The following is a 21,750-nucleotide window of genomic DNA, read 5'->3' as shown; positions in this document are numbered from 1 at the left end:
CGGCTTGGAGGCTTTAGGGTATGTAGGAGAGGGCAGCCTATTGCGCAGCCGATGGCTTACAAGAATTCGAGGTTAAGCCTAGCCCAATTGAGTTTTCCACATACATGGCATCTGTTAAATGCATTTAAGATAAAATTTAAATTACTTACAAGTCCTTGCGACACGAAATCCACATAAATGACCACAGAACCGTACTGCGGTTATTCTGTGGACCTGGTAAGCTCGAGCGCTTTCAGATAATTACGATTTTAGCAAGGGACCTCTAAGGACATTTCTCTTTTAACCTCCAATTTATTGAGCTTCGAGCCATAACCAGTGAGGGTTCTCTCTGCCGCCCCCAACCTCCCCTTCTTCTCGAATAGAATCCGTGGAGATCGACCCCCTCTCTCCCAAGAGCTCTTTGGAGTTTGGAGCCATCTCCAATGGTCACGTCCTCGCCTCTCCTAGGGAGTGGGTAGTCGATCCAAATGCCAGACTCACCTCACTACGTTCTATGTTTATCCCCTTCTTCTCATAAACCCTAACTCGTAAATAGTAGATTTAGGAGGGCCTCTAAAAGTTTTTGGTAGATTTGTCTATTTTACGCCTTTTGATTCCTCTAGCTCTGATGGTGGTATTCCAAGTTGCGCTCTAATGAGGTTAAGATGGTACCTTTATTTTATTTATTTCAGATAATCGTTATTTAGTGATCTTAACTTCAATTACATCTTCTGTATTCCTTCTTATTCTATAGTTAAAGATGATTGGAGCTGATCTGTGTAGAAAATGGTGGATTTAATTAGAGTTTTGTTGGAATTATAGGCATAAATTGTGACATTAAGTAAATTTCTGAGATTTATTATTGTTATTATGAGATACTGTATGTTGATAGATTCCAACTATCACCGATATTAGATTTTATTCCGAAAACCTAGTTATTTCGGTTATAAAGGAAATGGACTAACCTGTGTTCTGATCGACTCTTTACGCTTAGAAATGTAAAGTATTTTGCAAATTAAGGTATATTAAAAATTTAGATACGCAGTGTTATAATTCTCTTTCCCTCTCACATTCTGGTTTGAGATTTTCAGGGATGTGAGTTATGACAGAGAGTGAGTAAGTATGTCCCCCCCCCCCCCCCCCCCCCCCCCCCCCCCCCCTTCTTCTAGATTCATATCAGAAGTAAATTAGCGTAGAAGGATTAGTTAGACTTACTTGAGGGCGTGCTGGAATTGAAATTTGATTGTACTTATGAGGATGGGGTTGTTCATTAAAGAATTTAGATCACATACTTGCGAGCAAAATATATCCCATAACACAAATCTTGATCATCGTTAAGTTTCTACAGGAATTTTATATTTCTTCTTTTATTAAGTTTAAAGAGGGAATGGTAATTAGCAATTTTAGTTCTTATTTCCCTTTATTGTAGTAGGTAGCTGACTGTCAGATTGATTTTGAATTTCTGGATGAAATATTCTCCATGCATACTGTCGAAAGATTACAAATCTGAATTTGAATGGAAAACTGTGCATCTGACCAGGTCCTTGTCATTAGGTAATGTACACCTTAAATACCTACTTTTTCTCTTCTTATACTCTTAAGCCGATGTCTGTGCTTGTGGTGAAGAATTAACCAAAGAAAAACAGATGAGCACTGAGTAGAACAGGGTAAATTTCTTGACCCAAAGGAAACAAAGTTGCAGTTTGCACATTGTTGAAGAAATAGAATTTTACGGGCAATTTTTGTTATTGAACATTTTGGAGACAATACTATTAGCACCCTTAGTTGGGTAGACAATATTATTACCAAATTCTAATTATTAGCCATGTGATCTGTTTGAGCAGATTAGCATCATTGACTGCGTTGTGAATGCTTTGAAGACCTCATTCAGCTGTGGTTGGGAAAACATCAAAATTGGAGAAAGAGATCCTGCATTTGACTGCTGGTCCTGTTGAACTTTTGTATCCTCAATTATGATCTCATGATTGTTGCACCGTTTGAAAATCTTATAACCTGCTAGTTTGTCTAAAATTGCATAAGATACCAGTACAGTATTTGACTTGAGAAAAGTAATTTGAACACCATATTTGACATGTGGGAAAAAAGATAATCATAGATTCTTAAGTATCAAACTGCAACCATTACCATCAAGCCTTGTTCCAATTATTTGGGACTGGCCTATGTATCTAATTTTGCCATTTTATCCCAATAGTATGCATATTGTGCACATTTTCAAATTCATTTATCCGTATCTCTATAGTCTTTCAGTCTGCAAGTGTAGTCTCTGACTCCAAGCATCTAATAAAGGGTAGGCTTTTGGCCAAGGTCTGGTAAGAATGCATGAACCTTGGTGTATTTTGCTATATGATGCGGAAGTATTCAACGTCACAGATATGCTAGCGTTGAGGCGGCGGTAACTGGATCCTCTAAAGTGGTGCGAAGTGCACGTCTCTTGCATGATCAATCTTTTACTACAGGTGAAAAAAAATCAGAAAGAATTACAAGTTCTCTCCACATCTGCAGCAGAAGCATGGTTTCATTCACATTGCAGGGCAGAGCGGCCCTCGTTTGTGATTTATTGTAAAGAGATTTGTTATTCAGATATGCATTTGTTGGTCGGATAAATGTATTTTATTTACGGTATGTAGAGAAATGTTTGTTGTATTATTACCAAAATATGTCAAACAAAACAGTTTCACTTGTTCAGCACAAATGACATTTCTGATACCATTTTTATCTCACTGCATTTCTGAATCCATGTTTCTCTCTCCCCTTATTCGGAATTGATCTACAGGTTTGGTAGTTTTCACCGAACTTGTAGCATTCATCCAAGGTCTGGTATCCCTCTGGGAGCAGGTGAAGGGACCGTGACAATGGGGCATGATGTGTTGGTCGCCAGGTGCATCCGGGTATGTTAGACTATCCCTGATTTAAACTGCAAACTTTGTTGGGTAGCAGGTGCTCACCAGCTCATCCCACTTGTTTCTTCTGCCTGCTTGAATGTGACTGTTTTTGTTGCAGTTGGATATATCTATGCACCTGCCTTTGTTTTCCATATTATAATCCTAATTTGAGATTTGTAAGCTGGTGAAACATATTAGCTTATTGTATCCCACTGTAGTTGATAGAGTGACAGTCTCATTCTTGTTTTACTTGGTTATAAAATAAGGCTCAAGGAACAAGTTCTGGAGCAGATTGGTTAGACTGGCAGTGGACCTTTTCTTATGTTTGTGCTTGGAAGGGCTGTCATTGGATTCTCTACTGGACATCCTTCATGTGTTCTCTCTTCTTTTTTCTTTTTTAATTAAATAACAAGATACTGGTTTGGTCAATTCAACATCTCATTGGGCTGGTATTGTGAACTCATTCCACGTGCTGTTGGACTGCCGACAAGCCAAGCATTAAGATTGTCTTTAGAATGAACAGTCAAATAGATTGCTCTGTCTCTTTATTTCATGAATTATAGCTGATTGGATTATTCATTGTTTGCCACTCCAGCTTGGTTGATCAATTATTTGGATGAATCTTTTGGGATCTCAAGGTTGCTCCTTTGAGTCTTCGTCGAGGTTCCAAGATTCAGATTGTTCGTGGAGTTAATAAAGCTGCAAATGGACCTAGTCCGATTCTTGACAATTAGACTGCGTCAATTTGGCAAAGCTTGGCGGTCTTGGATTTGAATCGGAATCCAGTTCAATTGTCCAAAGTGATTCGGAAGGGAGATGTACTATTATTTTAAGTTGAATTTGGATTGCTTTCAGGCTGAATTCGATTCTGAGTCACATGCGTATCAACCTGATTGAATACCTAGTTTTTAGACTGAACTTTCAAGTGTAGGACCCGGATATTAAAAATTTTCTAACCATGTAGGGTCATGGTTTTCCTGACCCACGATATGGCATTATAGCATTCCTCCTCTTCAAAATATATTTCATTTGATTTGACTCCTTAGATATCTCTAGCACTGTAATATATGTATAGTAACTTTTTTTTTGGTAATTTAGTGACAATTATTTTAAATTTAAAGTAGCTATAATGGACCAACTAGATACGTGTAATGAAGGTTTGAGAAGAAAAAGAAATAATGGGATCTCAGTAATATATATTGTATTTTCACCCTTTAGAAGATAATATAATCCAGTTAATCTTTTCCTTTCCTTTTCTAAGAGCTAGAAATTTTCTTTACTTTTAAAAATAGTCAAATTTATTTAAATAGGAATTAATTAAAAACATTGTAAAATAGGTCGAAAGATGTTTTTTTGAAGAAAAAAAGGCAGATAAAATTTCTAAATATTTGCTTTTATGTGTAGTATAGGTATAAATTTACTGTATAATTGTTAAAGATAGAGAATAAAAGGTTAACTTGTAACCACCATCACTTACTTAATAAATGGTTCAACATCCTACAATTATAGATTTGATATCTCTAACCTGGTTAGTTAATTATTCTAATAACAGCAAGTCAACTAGGCCAAGCATGTTTTTCGTGAAGCTAATGGGGCTGTGGACTGGATGGTTGCTTATGTAACTAGTCACTCGGATAGTTGCACCCAGCACTCCGATGTATTTTGTTTTTTGATTTTATTGGATGCATCGTACTCGTCTGGTATGATCCACCTATCTTAGCTCAATAATAATAATAATAATAATAATAATAATAATAATAATAATAAATAACAGCAAGTCAAGTCTTGCACCAAACTGACACAACGAACGGCTTTTGGTTTTATCTTAATATATTTATCATCCTTATAACGGCCTGACGCATGATATGGAATACTAGCATTTAAAGTCCATAAAAAAGCATATCGAATTTACTCCCTGGATTTTTTTCCCCTTTTTTTTCCGTAAGAAATCCATAGATATTTCTATTCCTGTAATCCATGTATGGCAACAATTCTTTTATATAAACATCGATTCATAATCCCTGCAACTTCCTCAATAAATGGTTTAACATCCTTTGTAGTTCCAAATTTGAAATCTCTGACCCGTTAATTAATTATCCTATCAACCGCAGGTAGCCCCTCGTGCCAAACTGAAATAACACTCAGTTGCTTACAGTTCACATTCCTGAACTGTTGAAGAGATTCAACAGATCTTTGTCTTTCCTGTTAAAAGTTTCTGGCTTGGCTTCTCATCCAATGACTGAAAAGATTCTGACACGAAGTTTAGTACTAATTATTATTTCTCAACGGCACAATGCAGCCTATTTTGTCATGTAATGCTAACTGCTAGGATTATTTAGTACTAAACAATGTTGATTAAAGTATAATGAAAAATGATGGGAGCAGTTCCCCAGCTTCCAGCAGCTTAATCTGGAGACAATTTTTAACATGAAAGTCTTCACTTTTCAGGCCAAGACTCAAAAAAGCTTCCAACCCAAAAGCCTTTCATTGAAAGCCTCTCATTGTCCTCCTTTTCCCCGGCCCCAACAGCATGGCTTTCCAGCCTATCCGAAGCACAGGTAACAAGTCAACAGACCAAAATAACACCTTACACCAAACAGTGACAGCTGCATGCCTACAGCTAAAGACGAGTAGAAGGCCCCCAGGGACCCAGTCTTTTACACCAAAATGGGCAAAAATAACCAATTAAGTTCCAATCATCCGAAAGGAGAAGGCGAGGAGAAAGTAACACTCACTCCAATATTACCCAAACTGCATCTGAACAAAAGAGAGGCCACTTCCTTAATCTCTATTATTGCTCATGAGGAGGAAACCATGCAGCATCAGAGTTCAGAACATGGGGTGGGGGCACCCTAATGACAGCAGAATCTCAATCTTCAGTGCTAGAAAAGGAAATCTTTTCCCTTCTCCCCACATGAGGCCATGGGAGATGGCAGGGGGCAAAACCATGCTTGTGGTGGGGGGGGGGGGGGGGAGGGGGGGGGGGGAAGGAGATCTAGAGGATGTGAGATTTGGACACCACCTTTCCCCCAACCCCCTGAGCTCATAATATGCCCATCTATGCCACTGTTCTTCCAATTAAAAGCCACTGTCCCTCCTCCTCCTGTCCACTTCCTGCTGGTAAAACCCCCCAACATTTACAGTTGGCAACCACAGACACAGCCCCATTTCTCCCCAGACACCATTACTGATTCTGGATGGAGAGATTCTCCACAGGCTGGTATATACTATATGTCAGCACATGGTCTCAGATCCTTTAAGCACACACAACACACAAAAAATTACCTTTGTTAAAAGATTGCAAGGTGGTACATTGGCCATGTGGGGCACAAGGGCAAAGCTCCCTATCTGTTCTTTTGGACTCCTTTGAGTGCTTGTTCCTCCTCTTTGCTTTAGGACCAATCCTCTTCAGCTGGTACTGTTCAATCAATTCAAAGGGAAGTGGTCGTCGACTAAGACCGATCCTCGACAATGTAGGACGGTATCTGTCGGCTCCAGATTTATTTCCTTCTTATATGTGTGTGTAGTTTGAGATTCTCCTTTGGGTGTATATGCTTTTGAGCCATATAATATGTTGCTGAGGAAAATGAGATGAGTTGCAGGTCGCTGATCACAGCAGTAAGATGCTTGAGGCTGGCAATGTAGGTTGTTTCTGGCCTCTCTTCCTTTCAAATTTTGACAAGCCATCGAGTACGGGATCATTCCCTTGCAGCGAGCATTATGGGTCATGCCAGTTGGGCTGTCTGAGCAGTCTTGGCACTGCCGTTGAGCTACTTTGGAGCAGATTTGGCAGTATGTAAGGCAGGTTTCAGATGCAACTATTGCTCTGGGGAGAGTGACACTGGATCCAGTGTCGTCATCTGAGGTAGGAGAAGCATCTCGTGATTTGTATGCTTGCAGTTTAATTGTCAGTTAAAAGCAGCAGAACATGAGTGTGAGTTAGCGTGAGAATATTATTATTGCTCTGTGCTTGTTAACTAATATCTGCGGACTTCATTTATTTGGTCAGTTACGCTTGCCACTTTTGATGCTGTGGTGTTGTATTTATTCCTATCATTGTTTCAGGTTCAATGTTTAGGTTTTCCGGAGCAAGGCAAGTCTGTACGAAATGTCGAGGTTGCTTGCAGCCATGGTTGGAGGAGCTATTGGTGCTCTTGCATTCTTGGTGATTGTCATTTGGTTTCTGTGGTTTTGTATATTACACCGTAGGACCTGTGCAAATAGAAGTTCTGAGACTGGTTCGTCGGACCCTCCAACTATAGGTACAAATTCTCCCAAGTTCTTATTGAGTTTTAACAAGTTTTGAAGCTTATAGAATATTCTTCTTGATTTCTTGTTGATCTTTTCTTATTTTGGAACGGGCAGTAGAATGGACTAGGGGAGGTCGGATCACCTCTGCTGGTGGGGGTCATGCAACCGAACATCAGGGAGCTAGGCAATTTACATTTGAAGAATTGAGCCAGGCTACAAAGAATTTTAATGAGTCCAATCTTGTTGGCAGTGGTAGCTTTGGCTTGGTGTACAAGGGCTTGCTTCTCGATGGTACTATTGTAGCGATTAAAAGGCGTCGAGGTGCTCCACTGCAGGAGTTTGTTGAAGAGGTAATAACAGCTTTGAATGGTAGTAAAGGCTGTGCTCTTCTTTTCATATCCAGCACTAAATCATCATTTTTCTTGTTCCTTGACTCTCATTTTCTTCGTCGTTGTTTATTTCATTTGAGAAATGGAACTTATGTGTGCTTTTAAAATTACAAAATAAGATCCATATCCACTTTTTTGGCAATATTGACATATAATGTAAGCAAAAGCTTTTAATACCATCTGTTGTAATGTTGAGGTCTTGCAATTATGATAGGCCACAGGAAAAAGTTCTTTCCTTTCTTTTCTCTCTTTCTTTTAGAAAGATGAGTTAGATATGAAGTAAAATATGGAAACTTTTGTCAGAAATATATGAGCAAAACATGGCTGTGTTGGAAACTGAAATTGCCTAATTTGAAATATTGTGGTTTTTCATAAACTGAAAAAATTGCAAGTAATACATCAAATTCTTTGTTGAAAAAAATTGCCTTGTGCCCTTAAGCTTTTACAACAGTATCTACCATCTAGCTTATCATTTTCTAATATTAAGTTGTGCCAGACACAGTACTAATAATACCAGACTGTGGGAAGTTCCTTATTTCCTCCATTTTTTCCTCTAAAAAAAAAATACCAGACTGTTATTTTTCTGTACTTTATCCTGGTTTTTGTTTTGGTAAATTCAATTGATGAACAAGATTTGCGTCATCAGTCATATTGGTGGGGAATGCAAAATGACATTGTTTCCATTGGCCAAGCAGGTTAAAAGACTATCTGAGATATGCCATCGCAATCTTGTTACTCTTATTGGTTATTGCCAGGAAGGTGGTTTACAAATGCTAGTTTTCGAACATTTGCCTAATGGAAGTATCAGCCGTCATCTATATGGTAATGACCAATTCTGTTTGAACAGAACAACTCTTTCCAGAGCTTATAGATATGACTTCTGTTTGTTGTTTTGCAGATATTGCAAGGGGTCCAGTGACGAGACTAGAATTTAAACAGAGGCTTTCTGTAGCTATAGGGGCTGCTAAAGGTAATCAAGCTATTTAAATTCTTGTTGTTTACATTAACTGAAGAAAGGCCAAAACTAGGACTTTGATAAATAGATCAGCAAGCAGATGCTTTCTAATTTTTGAGCAATGTTTACCATTGAAAGTTAAAAATTGACACCTTATCAAACTACAGGGTTAGCCCATTTGCATAATCTTGTTCCTCAAGTAGTTCACAAGGACTTCAAATCAAGTAATGTCTTGGTTGATGAAAACTTCATTGCAAAGGTAGCAGATGCAGGCATAGCTCAATTACTTCAAAGACTTGAAGATGCTGGCCCATCTCAATCATCTGGTGGCAATGTCTTCCAGGATCCAGAGTATGTTGATTTTCTACAATTTGCTTCACAAAATTTTATGAACAACAATATCTTCAAGGCATAGGTTATGTCATACAACATAGTATCTGTTATATCGCATAATTACAGCTCTTTTACCATAAGTTATGGGTTATGTTATAGCATGTAGAGTGATTCTTATTTCCGCTAGATGGAAACAGACTTATTAATGTTGCTAACTTGGTCGATAATTTACATTATGTTTAGTTTATTACTAGTGTCAGGAATATCAGTTTATCTGATGATTGTATGACAATTTGTTACTATTATCTGCTTAGGGTTGAAGAATTTGGTGCTCTTTCTGAAGCCAGTGATGTGTACAGTTTTGGAGTGTTCCTTCTGGAGCTCATAACCGGTCGAGAAGCTGCACATTTTTTTTCTCCAGGGTCAGATGAAAGCTTGGCTCAGTGGGTAATGTAGCACTCTTATGCAATTGCTGTGGCAGTCACCTAATGCAGTTCTTCTTAGTACTAGAATGTAATTTCAAAGTTCTGTTTCTGAAAAGCATGGTATGGAACTATGGATAGTAGTTATGGATGACAGATCATAAACCTAGATAAAAACTGCGCCTGTTGGTGGGATGAAAATAAATTATTGATTAGTTTACATCAGATCTCAATATTCTTCTGAACTTAAAAAATCAGAAGTCAGGAGATGGCTACTCTTGATCTAACCATGTCTAGGTTATTTAACTAGTAAATACTGCATTTATAGTATCGATCTCATCTTGTAATTGGTGTCATCCATTACTTTAAGTAGATTCAAGCATACAATTCTGAAATTAAAGAGAAAAAGCTGTTCATTCAATCAGAAAAATTGCCCATAGCTTGTATGGCCCAGATTTAAGTTTCAATTCTTATTAGCCTAAGTTTTCAAATTCAATGCAATTGATGCATTTATTCAGTGTTTTTTCTGTTTTGAATTTGAAAGGGAAAACAATGATCTGGCGGCTAGCTCTCAAACTAAGACTCTCCAAACTCCAAGCTAAGTCAATAGTTATCAAAAATCAATAGATGTTGGTACTTGGAATAGTAATTACTAAAAAGAAGGATGCACAAATATTTATTAATCTCAATATGTTTTTTCACATGGTACATGAAATTATTAAACTTGGAGAATGATTTGTATAACGATTATGTGTTGTTTTAAGTATATAACTTAATAGACATACACCTCAAGATATTTATGGCAAATGGCCCGTTACTTCCAGGTTGTGACTAATTTAAAATTTTCCAAGTGCCAAATGCCAATCAAATGAAAGTTGACATCAGACAAAAGTCATTATTAATGTAAAAGCTTCAGATGCCCTCCTAATTAAGCAAAGTAACCCTTGATAGACCTTAAGATCTAGCACTAATAAACAAAGTCGACAATCTCAATATTAGATACCACGCCGGTACATTACCAGTTTGGTATGGTTAGTATGGTGTGGTACGCACCCTATACTGACCCTAAGGTCGGTGGAACCGTCCCGAACCGGACGGTTCCGGTCGTTCCGAGCTGTGCCGGTGGCTCATCGATACGGTTCCAGCAATGGAAACGAGATCCGTTGCCAGAGCTAGAGAAGGAGAAGGAAAGAGAGAGTAAGCAAGGAAGGAAGAGAGAGGGAGAGGTCAGGATGCCGGCGGAGGGCCGGCGGAGGCCACAGCCAGTTTTTCTATTTTGAATGAAATAGGGGTCCGGCCGCAGCCTCGCCTTCCGCGGCCTCCCTCGGCGTCCGCCATCCTCCGCCGGCCTTCCTCCCTCTCTCCTCCTTCTCTCTCTCTCTCTTCTCTCTCTCATAATACTGTGCCCTCTATTGGTACAGGATCGGCACGTCCCGTACCGACTCGTGCCACCGGAGAACCGGTATGGTGCCTGGTACCGGTTCCTCCGACCTTGACTGAGATAACTCTTGGCTCCTTTCTTAATTTTTATCATGGTACCACCCAATCTCAGATAGTACAGGTCAGTACCAAATAGAACCGAGTAGTGACACTTGGTTCAGACTGGTACAGAGGAACTCCTTTGCCAAATTAGCAAACTGATCTGGTTCTGTAATTGTTTGGTATAGGATGTCCCAACCTGGTGGTTCTGTATAGTTGCCCTAAATCGGGTAGTTCAGTTCAGTTTTGCAATCCCTGCTCATAAATTTTCATAGAGAAATTTATGGCTGATTTGAACTGTTAGATATGCAAGATCTACATGACAACAACCCTTGTCCACGATGGATTAAATCAACCATCTGATGCCTAGGTCTTACTGACATATCCATTTGACACCCACTAGACCTATGAGATACCACTTTTAGCATAATCAGTTTCCTATCAATCCCAAATAGCATCGCGAAAAATATGATTTCTGAATATAACTAGCCTTAATCATTGATTTGGTGTAGATGATTAACAGAAATGGATTATGTTCTATTTATCTGTACCAGGGTATGCCGTACCGGCCCGTATACGAACTGGTCTGGGCAGGGACCGGTACCGGATCAGCGTGGGATCCGATACCGGGAGCTTTTCATGAAAAACCGGCCGGTACGACTGCCGTACCGGTACAAAATTGGTACGAAATCGGTACGGATCGATACCGGACAGGTACGTACCAGTCCAAGCCGCTACCAGTACGCCGATTGGTACCGGTACGGCGGATCTTGATTTATACTTTCAATACATTTCATGTAGTTAAAACCATATGTTAAGTGCCGGTTAGCCCGACATGGCATGGTCAGTATATACCATATTGGTGACTTACCAGCAAGTGCCATTTGTATACTGCACTAGCCGTATTTTATTATATGTCATGCTACCTTGTAGTGCATATAAGACGTGCTAAGCATGGGCACATAAGAACAAGGCATGGCATACCATAGTATGTACGTTGCTAGTGCTAGATTGGCACACCAGTCACATAATATTTGATGTTTCAGTATTTGGTTGTAATACCTGAGCCACTTTACTTCCTCTTGTGTTTCCATTTGAATAATGTATCGGAATCAATGCGATTAAGTTGATTACGACCTTTCTTGAATGCTGGCCAACGTCTCAATTCAAGGAGAAGTTTCTTTCACGTTCTCATTTTCATGCATGGAAATTGTGATTGTGATTACACGTAGGAGAGGGTTGCAAATTATAACAAAGATTCAAAAATCATAGGCTTCTTGCTGGGGAGACTACTAATGAAACATTTCTCTAGCATTTGATGGAAAAATTTTAAATTAAAAGCCTAAATTAAATAGCACGAGCTAAGGTTTCAAATCCCGAAATTGGATTTGGTATCAATTAGGGACTGGATGTTGGTGTGGTATCGACAATTTGGATGCCAAGCATCTTGGTAATTCATTGAACGTAAATTAGTTTCCTCTTATTTGTTATTTATAATGGTTGTTAAAGCTTTCTAGGTTTGTTTAGGTGACAGTTAAAGATTAGGGGAGGTTTTTGAGCCCATTATTAGGTTTATGGTGCTTCGCTTTATTTTTTAACTTTTCCTTTTTTAGGTATTCATTTGAAATACTAAAATACACATACAAAATAAACAAGTTGATGCCTAACACACAACAAATCAAAAGTTCATGCCAAATGTAAAATATTGGCATGACTTTTGTCAGCCAAAATGACGTCAAAAGAGAAAATGAGGTAATAGAGGACATTAATTAGACTTGGGCTTTTTTTCGGTAACTAATTGGACTTAGGCTTGGAGGAGGCTGGATCTCAGCAATAGAAGCCATATTTAAGCTCCATCTCCCTTTCTTCCTCTCCTTTTCTCTTCTCTCTTTCCTCCTTTCACATGTGAGTCAAACAACAAAAATAGAGGCTTGGGCATCTCCTTTTCATACGCCCTAGTTAGCACTAATGAGTATTGGCTGGTGCAGATCACCAACACAGTTCATACTATTCATCCTATTCACCAATTGCCAGGTTAAAAAATTTGTGAATTATTCATAACTAGCTATCCAACGGAACCATTTAGCAAATAATTCGATAGTTCACGAACGTGCCACCAATAATTCATTAAATTTGTAGAACTTCCATATAATTCGTTGATCCGCAAATTATTTTCTGAGAAATGAAAGAGTGCATGGCTTTGTCTCTGCGTTCAAGATTCAACTTGTGAGGCACCATGCAGGATAAGTTGTGAAAGACGTGGTTGCGTGGGATTTGGCTTTCAATTAAAGAGTACCAAAAATATTTTTCCCTCAAAAAGGAAATAGAAGAGCCAATTCTCTCTGTCATCTTCCTTCTCTTGTTTTCTTGTTTTCTCTTTTCTCTTTTCTCTTTTCCATGTTTGTATTCTTCTCCACATCCCACGATCCATGGAGCATCTCATAGGTTCAAGGAATCTTCAAAGTGGCTTATTCTTGGCCATTTATACTATGAAACTATCCATGGTACTCCATGTTCATTAGCTTTCCCTCTTCTTTTCATTTATCATCGAGGATTACAATTATTTTTTTAAAAAAAAAGAACCAAAATTCATAATCTAATGATTTTGATGCTTTCATCTCTTCACCTAGTTAACCCATCTTTAGTCCTTGGAGGAAAAATAAAATACTAGAGAGATAGTGAAGCCTATTCTTTGCATTTGTGCAATCTTGAAGTTTGGAATGCAAACAGAAATTGGGAGTTTTTTCTTATTTTGTTCAAGGAATTTCTAGCTTCAATTTTTTGATTATAGATATTGATCCTTTTACTATTTATACTTGCAAATATCTATTTTTTTTAATTTTTAATTATCATGGATTTCTCTTGCGTATTGTTTGAATTGGCCAATTTTTTTCAAATTTCAAACTTCTCGAATGCTAAACTTGTGACTATGGTTCATATCAGCTGATACCAAAGAGGTAACCTAATGTTTAATGTATCAAAATTCCATATCGAAACTCGGCAAAATGACCCCATATCTTTGGGAGAAGGGGTCCTCCTATCTTTTGATTAGGAAAGAAGCCGTAACAGGAGCTTCCAATTGGCTATAGTATCTCCACACTGAGACTAAAATCTGGCTAAAAGCTTATGACTAGAGCAATAAGAGGGGACGCCAACAGAGAGAACGGTTAGGATAATGAACACTCCGCTCGCCAAGCAGGCAATAGGAGAAGCAGGCAAGTGCTTGGTAGGCCAACAACCCAGTGGACCGGGCAGAGCACTCGACGAAAGGGGGGCACACTGGGCAAGTATGATAAATTGGTCCAAAATAATTCCTTTTTTGAAGTTCAATTTCTGTCAGAGGACAATATGAATGTTATACCATGTTCAATTAAAACACTCAAAGGGTTATACGATATATCGGGTGTAGAAGTAGGCCAACATTTCTATTGGCAAATAGGAGGTTTACAAATCCATGCCCAAGTACTTATCACTTCTTGGGTCGTAATTGCTATCTTATTAGGTTCAGTCATCATAGCTGTTCGGAATCTACAAAGATCTAGCATCTTATCAATACAATGCGAGACAATTGAGACAAACAGATACAATCTTGGACTTGAATCCTTGGCAGTAATCGTTAATAAATCTCATTCTATGGGTTATGAGAGAAACCAAATTGTACCAGCCAGTATAAGGCATGTACCATACAATGTCAGTAGGGAAGTGGTACTCAACACACCTCTTGTACTACGTGTCACCATAGGATGAATGGTACTAACATTCGATAAGGGATGTACCAGTTAGGTATCAACATAGGTATGAAATCCGGTATGTAAAACCTTACAATGTTCAAATTTTGAATATTGTTATGAGGCATTGTCTATTCATCCCATCAGCTCCTTATGCTAATGAGGCAGGAGGTGATTAGAATGATTCGAAGGGCTTGTTGTAATTCAAGGGGATGGTCGATCAATGATGTCCTACACTAGCACCAAGTCAACATCACAAATTGACAAAGTTGCCAAGCAAAAATGGATAGCATTTTCAGAATTTCTATGAAGATGCCAATCATATGTATTACTGGTAATGAGCATGTGTAATGCAAATCGCTATCATTCAAGTGGAAGGAACATTTAATGGATGGTCGAAATCCCGTTAATCATGACTCTGCAATGATATGTACATCTTTTATTCAATAGGAGCTTTGGATGAATAATGGGAAAATATGAATCATGTTTTAGTTTATACATTTCTTTTTCCTATTTCTTAGTCATGATTAAAGAGTAAGTATGGAGGCCTACTTTTAGTAACAAAAGAGTGTATTTCTTAAAGGAAAGTGAAACAAATAATCTTTCCAAAGTTTACCATCTTGGTACCAAATTCTATATCAGTACCATGCTTGTACTATGTTGGTACACCCAGTATTGGGGTTGTTTCAACATACCAACATTTTGGTATGAGTACAATATGATATGCCCAGTACAGGTCGTACGTATTGATATGGCGAAGCTGAATCTTTTCCCATGTCAAAGAGACACATGCCCTTGATTAAAGGTCAAAACTTTTTCTTTTTTAAAAAAGGAAGTTTGACTACGAAGCCTTTTTTTGTTATGTATAGTAAGATATATGTTGAGAATAAGGAGCGCTCGGTGACAACATGACTTCATTAATTATTTGTTTTATGCCTCTACCTATTTCACTTCTTATAAATGCAATTTAATCTCGAAGAGCCCCTTGATGGATATCATCTACAAGATACTACAATGTTAGATGATGAGAACAGGAAGTTGTGTGTGTTGTTAAGGAATGAAAGTTTTACAACATAGAAGTTCACAAATCATTCTGGACAAAACAGATTATCTTTTGTGATTATCTGAGTTGACAATTTTGTAATTTCAAGGGATGATATATTCCCAAATCTATCGCTTGGCTACCAAAAGCTGGTATTGGAGTGGGAGCAGATATGAGTGCAAGTACAGGGAGGCAATTCTCTTGAGAAACTTTGAACAAGGAAACAATTAGAAGGTGATTGAGAGGCCACCACAATTGGTAGTTTCATACAAATAAGATCAATTATTAAGAAAAAAATGAAGATATTATTAATGCGATCATATCTTAGAACATGTCTTTGGTGTTATACGATTGTTGTTATGAGATAGCTACAAAACTAGCTTGACCAAGATGTTAAATATGAGGACTAGAAAAGGTATATAGATGTGTGGAAAATGTAGAAGGATGGAGTTAGAAATGACTGCATTGATGAAGGCTAAAAGGGGTAAGAGGAGTTCGGTACTCTTATTTTGTCTATAGTTGAAGCATAAGCTATAGATAGCATTGTTAAGAGGAGCCACATAATTTAAGGACTGATAAAAAAGAAAGGCTAACAAGAAGTAAGCTGGGAAATATTGGAACAGGTATTAGATTTGGCCTTTGATAGGATCCAATTGTGAGTCGGGATCCACTAATAGCTAGCTTCAGGTTTCTTAGAGAGAAAGGAATATAAGGTCCATCGTTGCAAGTTACCAATGTCCAATACTAGGGTTTCACCTCCCATGTTCAACTTAAGACATTCCCCAAGTGGAGGAAGCATGTAACCAGTGGGGTGTTTTCCAAGTTTGATACTCTAGACTAAGAAGAATTGGTGTTTAGTTTTTGAACTTATGTAACATGTGCATGTGTCCATGCACTTCTGTTGAATCTTGGCAATGTCAACAAATTCTTAGTTATAGATGTGCTTGAATGTTGAAAACTACAAGATGGTGTCTTGGTAGGTACTGATAATATAATTGTTGAAATTGATCACAATGTTAATTTAGGCATGTCTAAGGGTGTCAATGGTTTGGGTCAGGCGTAGGCTTGAAATAAGAAATTTTAAACCTCGAACCTAGACTAGGCCAGGCCCAGACCTAGCTTAGGTTATCAAGTTCTATCCCGACCCTGCTGAAGTATTTACAGTTCGGACTAAAATGATTCTTTTTTATTGTATATCCAATATCTAGCCCTGGCCTAGCCTCAATTTGTAGGACTAAGCCTGGCCAATGAACCTAAATAAAACCTGAGCCTAAGCCCAACTTTTTTCCAGATCAACTGTTTAAGGTGGCCTGGTCCATTAACAAGACTAGCACCTATGGAAAAAAAGCTTGTTAATTCCATTATTAAAGATGTAATAGGAAGTGTGCAACCCAACTACATACATAATACTAAAGTCCATTTTATGTTATGGAGGTAAATATTTTGTGATTGAGTCAAATAACAATTAAAGCTTGCTTGAAATGACAAATTTAACATTTTATGTATAAAGACTTGAACCATGGTCTGATAAACCGGCCCATACCGGCCGGTTCGGATCGGTCTGACCTATAACCGGTATGCCAGAGCAATGAAAACCGGTACGGGCCGAACCTAGCCGGAGCTGAAGAAGACGAAGAGGAGAGAGAGAGAGAGAGGAGAAAAGAGGGAGGGAGGAGAGGCCTTCGCTGCCTGCGGAGGGCCACGGGGGGCCGGCGGAGCCCCGGGGGGGGGGGGGGAGCCCGCAGGGGCGTGGCGGAGGCCGAGGCCTCGAAACAGGAACACGGCTGCAGAAAAAAATTTAGAAATTTATAAGTGAAGTCGGCAAATCGGTTGCCAACTTCACTTAAAAATCTCTAAATTTTTTAATTTGGAGATTTTTAAGTGAAGTTGGCAACCGATTTGCCGACTTCACTTAAAAATCCTCAAATTAAAAAACCACGGCTGCGTCCCCTATTTCGAAAGAAACAGGAAATGCGGCCGCAGCCTCGGCCTCCACCTCTCCCCTGCACGCTCCCCCGCCCCCCTCGCGGCCTCTCCTCTCCTCTCTTCCCTCCCTCCCCTGCTCGCTCTCTCGTTCTCTTCTTCTTCCCTATCTCCGGCAGAGAAGAGTGTTCCAGTTTGGTACCGGTTTAAACCGGTCCGAACCAGAACCGTGTTGGTCCAGTAGGCTACCGGTACGCCTACCGGTACCAGTACGGCGAATCTTGACTCGAACTAATTCATTTTAGGAAATCTTAGGAACTCTTTCTTTTGGTAAAAGGAGGGATTTGTCTAGATATCAGCTTTTTCATTTCTCATTTGATAAAGATGGTTGAATATTTCAGCAACCTCTATGGATAGATGATTAAACTGGCTTTCTATCATGTTAGTGGTAAAGCAAACTTCTTGATACAAGGTTCCTTGTGCTAGTGTGAGCTACATACTAGTAGCTTACCAATATGGTATGGCACGCTCAGTATAGTATAGTTCAACTTGTACCAACTTAGGATCGAGAGACCTTTTTCTCATGCCAAGCTATGGTACCACAGGAATCTAGATTCTACGGGTCAGTAAAATACAAAATTGGGAAGAACTGGCTAGTTCTACTAGTATATGGTGGTTCGGCTCTTGTGCCATATTAGACCTAGGTACTATATTGGTATCTTACCAGGACTATCCATATAATACAAAATCAGGAAGAGCCGATTAGTTCTACCCAATATAGGGCGGTTTGGCTCCTGTGCTATATCGAATCTAGGTACTGTATTGGTATCTTACCAATATAATATGAAGCACCCAATACCTGGTGGTATGGTTTAATATGGTGAACCATGCTTGTTACCATTTATTCCCAGAATTATGTCATCTAATTAATTGCGAGAATGTGATCTGATAGATGTTATGAAGGAGGGTGGCAATATTTTCAGAACTCTCAATTGATATGAGGATTAATATATACAAAAACTATTACATTTACTGATCTCTTTTCTTAATTTCAGCTAGGTTTAGGTTGATAGGGAGGACAAGCAGCATAAATGGACCTTTTGGACCAAAATACACGGCTATATGTGAAAGGGTTTGTCGGACTGTTTAAAACTATAGACAATTTTCATCGAGTGGGATTATTGTGAATGTTGATGGAGTCATTTGCATTGAAACATATCTCTAGTCGAACAACTAATAGTAACTTTCGAAGTTTTCATGTTGGTCCAATCATCAAACATCTCCTTATTATCAAAGATATGGATAGCAAGATAGGAAACTTTCTGCCATTGCATCCTTTGCAATTCATTGGTGTTGTCGGATTGGAGAATATTCCAGCAATTTTGAAAAGTGAAATTTTGTTCTTAGAACAGCTACAACTCGCAAGTGATGCAAAAAATATGTGAGGTAATCAATATGTGGGGAGTTGAAATGTTTAAATGGATGATATTTACAAATGATCTACTGAGCACAGAAGAATGTCTTTTCTTTATTATAACAAGATCTACCACCGACTATGCAAAATTTGTAAACAGTTCGTCGGACTTAGAAGTAATTAGCACTAACATTGTTGATATAAAAAATGGAATCCACCACTCTTCCATGAAGAAAAAAAATCAAAACAAGAAGAAAACCTAGAGGTTCGCTAGATATTTTGCAACTTTTTCATCCATGTAACTAAATATTGCAGTGAAAGGGCCCACTCCAAAAATATGGTAAGAAGGAAACATAGTTTATTCTGTTTTTAGCGGGATTATGATTCTTAATGTTGAGATGGACTGAATGTAAGATACTGTCTAAGGGGTAGTGGGGTGAAGTGGACCTGATACCAAAGTTCTAAAAACTGAACTGAATCCTGTGCCAATTTTGTCACAAAATGGTACAGTGTCAGTATGGTTCATACATACCAAAACTATCATGATCAATGAAAAAGTGAAAAGCAACCACAGACCAGTACAACATCAGTATGGACTGTCGATACCAGCCAGTACAGTCGGTAACTACTAATCCAACATGTCTCAGCATCCAAGGATGGTACTGGTGCTGGTCTTCCATTGGAACAGTATGGTCCTGATGGTAGTGGCCTGTTTGACAGGATTTGTTTCCTTGTTCAAAACTAAAATGCAGGACACAAAAGTGGAACAATGATCTTCCAATGGACTTAGAATTAAAGAGCCCTTAGACAGATGTAAGTCACTCCCCCCCCCCCCCCAAAAAAAAAAAAAAAAATCCAACAAGATCTCAGAAAAAGGTTAAGTGAGTAATTGAAGAAGTCTGAGTAAAATAATATCCAAAATCAGCATTCAAGATATTGTGGAAGCATTGAGTCCAATTAAAGCACCAAAAACAAATGCAGGTTCAAAAGAATCAGCTACAATGTCCAATGATCTAGGATGAAAAACAACCTAGAGTAGAGAAATCCAATTCAATCACGTCAGAGCATGTGGTGTGAGTAGAGCAACTAGTGAAAAACTTAAATAGATCAGAATGGCTATTCATAAGGCCACTTAGAAATAATGTGTAGGGCTAACAAGACCTGAATGAGTTTCCTCATTTGATACAAATAGAACAAGTTTTAAATGACTAGGCAACTAGGTCTTCTCTGTGTGTGTGCGTGCATGCGTGGGTGCGCATGCACGCGCACATGCATTCTGTGTGTAAAAGATGTAGTTCAGCCATTCTTGATTGTGGCTTTCAATACATGAAAGTTGCCTTAATGGTCTACGAAATAATTGATTGAGTAGTTAATGGTCTACTAAATACATGGTTGAGTAGTTGGCCCTTATTTACATGTCACGTGCATCGGAAAATACTTTCCAATAACCCCTTGAAACGAGAAAACTTCTTTAGGGCTTGGATCGTGCATATAACCGTCCAGTCTCTTGAAGATAACTATAGTCATACTGTGCTGGACCATAAATTTCAAGAATGTAACACATGCAATGCACATGACTTCAGGAAGGATTATTTGATGGATGGCTGTGATTCCATGAGCCAGCAACGTGTTGGAGATTAGCTTTTTGACATCACTTTATTTTTCTGTGAATTGGCAAATGTACTCTTTTTCATTTAGCACACGTCTCTCTGTATGCATGTCTGTTCGCGTGCATGTTATGACTCAAGCTATATCCAACATTTTTCTATTTTTTTTCAGGATGAAATTAGTGACTGTTTTATACAAATTTCTTGTTAAATGTTTTAGTTCCTGTAATCTCTTTTCTTCTGTAAGCTTCTGCTCTGAAATAATGATACTCTTTATATATATATGTATATACAAGGTGGAAGCACATCTGATTTCAAATAACCTCATTGATCAACGACTGGGTAGCAGTTTTACCCCTGAAGGGATGAAAGACTTGATTGGGCTAACTCTTCAATGCTTGAATCCATCTGGGAGAGGACGACCGAAGATGAGCGCTGTTGTCGCAGAGCTTGATCTGATTCTTGAGACAGAGATGTCGCTGACAACAGTTATGGGTGATGGTACTGCCATAGTGACTCTGGGCAGCCAGTTGTTTACTTCTTCATGAAGAACAGCACACCTATTACATAATAATCAGCGCCAGGTGCAATCTTATTCATCAAAGGACCTGTGGCTGTTTGTTTCTTGGACAGTTCAGTATACCTGCTTTGCAGTCCTATAGCAGTTATTGCTGTACATTTTTATCAATTTTTTTTCCTATAATGTGCAGTAATAGTATTCTATCAAAGATAACATAAATTGCAGCTAAAAATTGGTGAGCTCAGGCTTTGATATGGTACATTGTTAATTCAAGCTCTGTGTTTAATCTAACTCAAATCCATTGCCGAGTTTCTGGTAGTCTGCAACTTTCTCTCATATTTTGATAAAGAAGAGTCCGAAGCAGGGTGTGGCATTTGTAATTGTTTGGTGTCCCAATGCATCTTCCTTCTTGGTTCCAGCTCCAAGAATGTCAATATACTTCCTTCTTAGCAAATCTGCAGGGTAGAAGATCAAAATGAAACTGAAGAGTATTGGTTCCATATAGCAGGATACACTAATCTCTGTTCAGACTCTTGAATGCCTGGAGGAGTCCAGGAGAGTTGCAACCTAAGTTCATGAGAGCATAAACCACGTATCCAAGAGGCAGGATGGCCAGGAATTGCCAGCAAACAGAAGCAGGTTAACCCTAACCGACATCAAATCATACAACCATGACTGGTGCTATTGTGAACTAAATGTGATTCCTTTTTCAATAGAGAAAACCTAAACATGGAACCCATATACATGATCATCCAATCTGGGACTTGTCCATTGCTCCTTTTCATACAGATCCGGTCCTTTCTCC

General features: G+C 38.6%; 1 protein-coding gene across 5 annotated transcripts; it reads left to right on the top strand.

Moving 5' to 3' along the window:
* The first annotated feature begins 281 nt into the window (after positions 1-281).
* On the top strand, positions 282-21,256 carry LOC103716041 (proline-rich receptor-like protein kinase PERK8). Of its 5 annotated transcripts, none has more exons than XM_039124618.1 (9): positions 282-2,888; positions 6,485-6,747; positions 6,948-7,144; positions 7,248-7,483; positions 8,218-8,344; positions 8,421-8,492; positions 8,645-8,828; positions 9,125-9,257; positions 20,722-21,256. In XM_039124618.1, exons 3-9 carry the CDS (start codon positions 6,991-6,993, stop codon positions 20,971-20,973), a joined length of 1,158 nt encoding a protein of 385 aa, XP_038980546.1. In that variant the 5' UTR covers positions 282-2,888; positions 6,485-6,747; positions 6,948-6,990; the 3' UTR covers positions 20,974-21,256. The 5 variants fall into 5 exon arrangements, with proteins under 5 accessions (XP_038980546.1, XP_038980549.1, XP_038980545.1 ...); XM_039124621.1 differs by lacking the exon at positions 282-2,888 and adding an exon at positions 4,654-5,440 and having other exon boundaries at positions 7,251-7,483; XM_039124617.1 differs by lacking the exon at positions 282-2,888 and adding an exon at positions 4,657-5,440.
* The last annotated feature ends 494 nt before the right edge of the window (positions 21,257-21,750 follow it).

The sequence above is a fragment of the Phoenix dactylifera genome, chromosome 3, assembly GCF_009389715.1.
Source record: "Phoenix dactylifera cultivar Barhee BC4 chromosome 3, palm_55x_up_171113_PBpolish2nd_filt_p, whole genome shotgun sequence".
NCBI classification, from domain to species: Eukaryota; Viridiplantae; Streptophyta; class Magnoliopsida; order Arecales; family Arecaceae; genus Phoenix; species Phoenix dactylifera.
The sequence above is the reverse complement of the archived record's forward strand: the minus strand, read 5'-3'. Positions and strand labels throughout refer to the sequence as shown.

Excerpts from the sequence above, each read along its gene's own strand:
- LOC103716041 (XM_039124618.1), top strand. The coding sequence starts at position 6,991 with ATGTCGAGGTTGCTTGCAGCCATGGTTGGAGGAGCTATTGGTGCTCTT. Across the intron at positions 7,145-7,247 it reads GTCGGACCCTCCAACTATAG|TAGAATGGACTAGGGGAGGT; the intron begins GTACAAATTCTC and ends TGGAACGGGCAG. Across the intron at positions 8,493-8,644 it reads AGCTATAGGGGCTGCTAAAG|GGTTAGCCCATTTGCATAAT; the intron begins GTAATCAAGCTA and ends ATCAAACTACAG.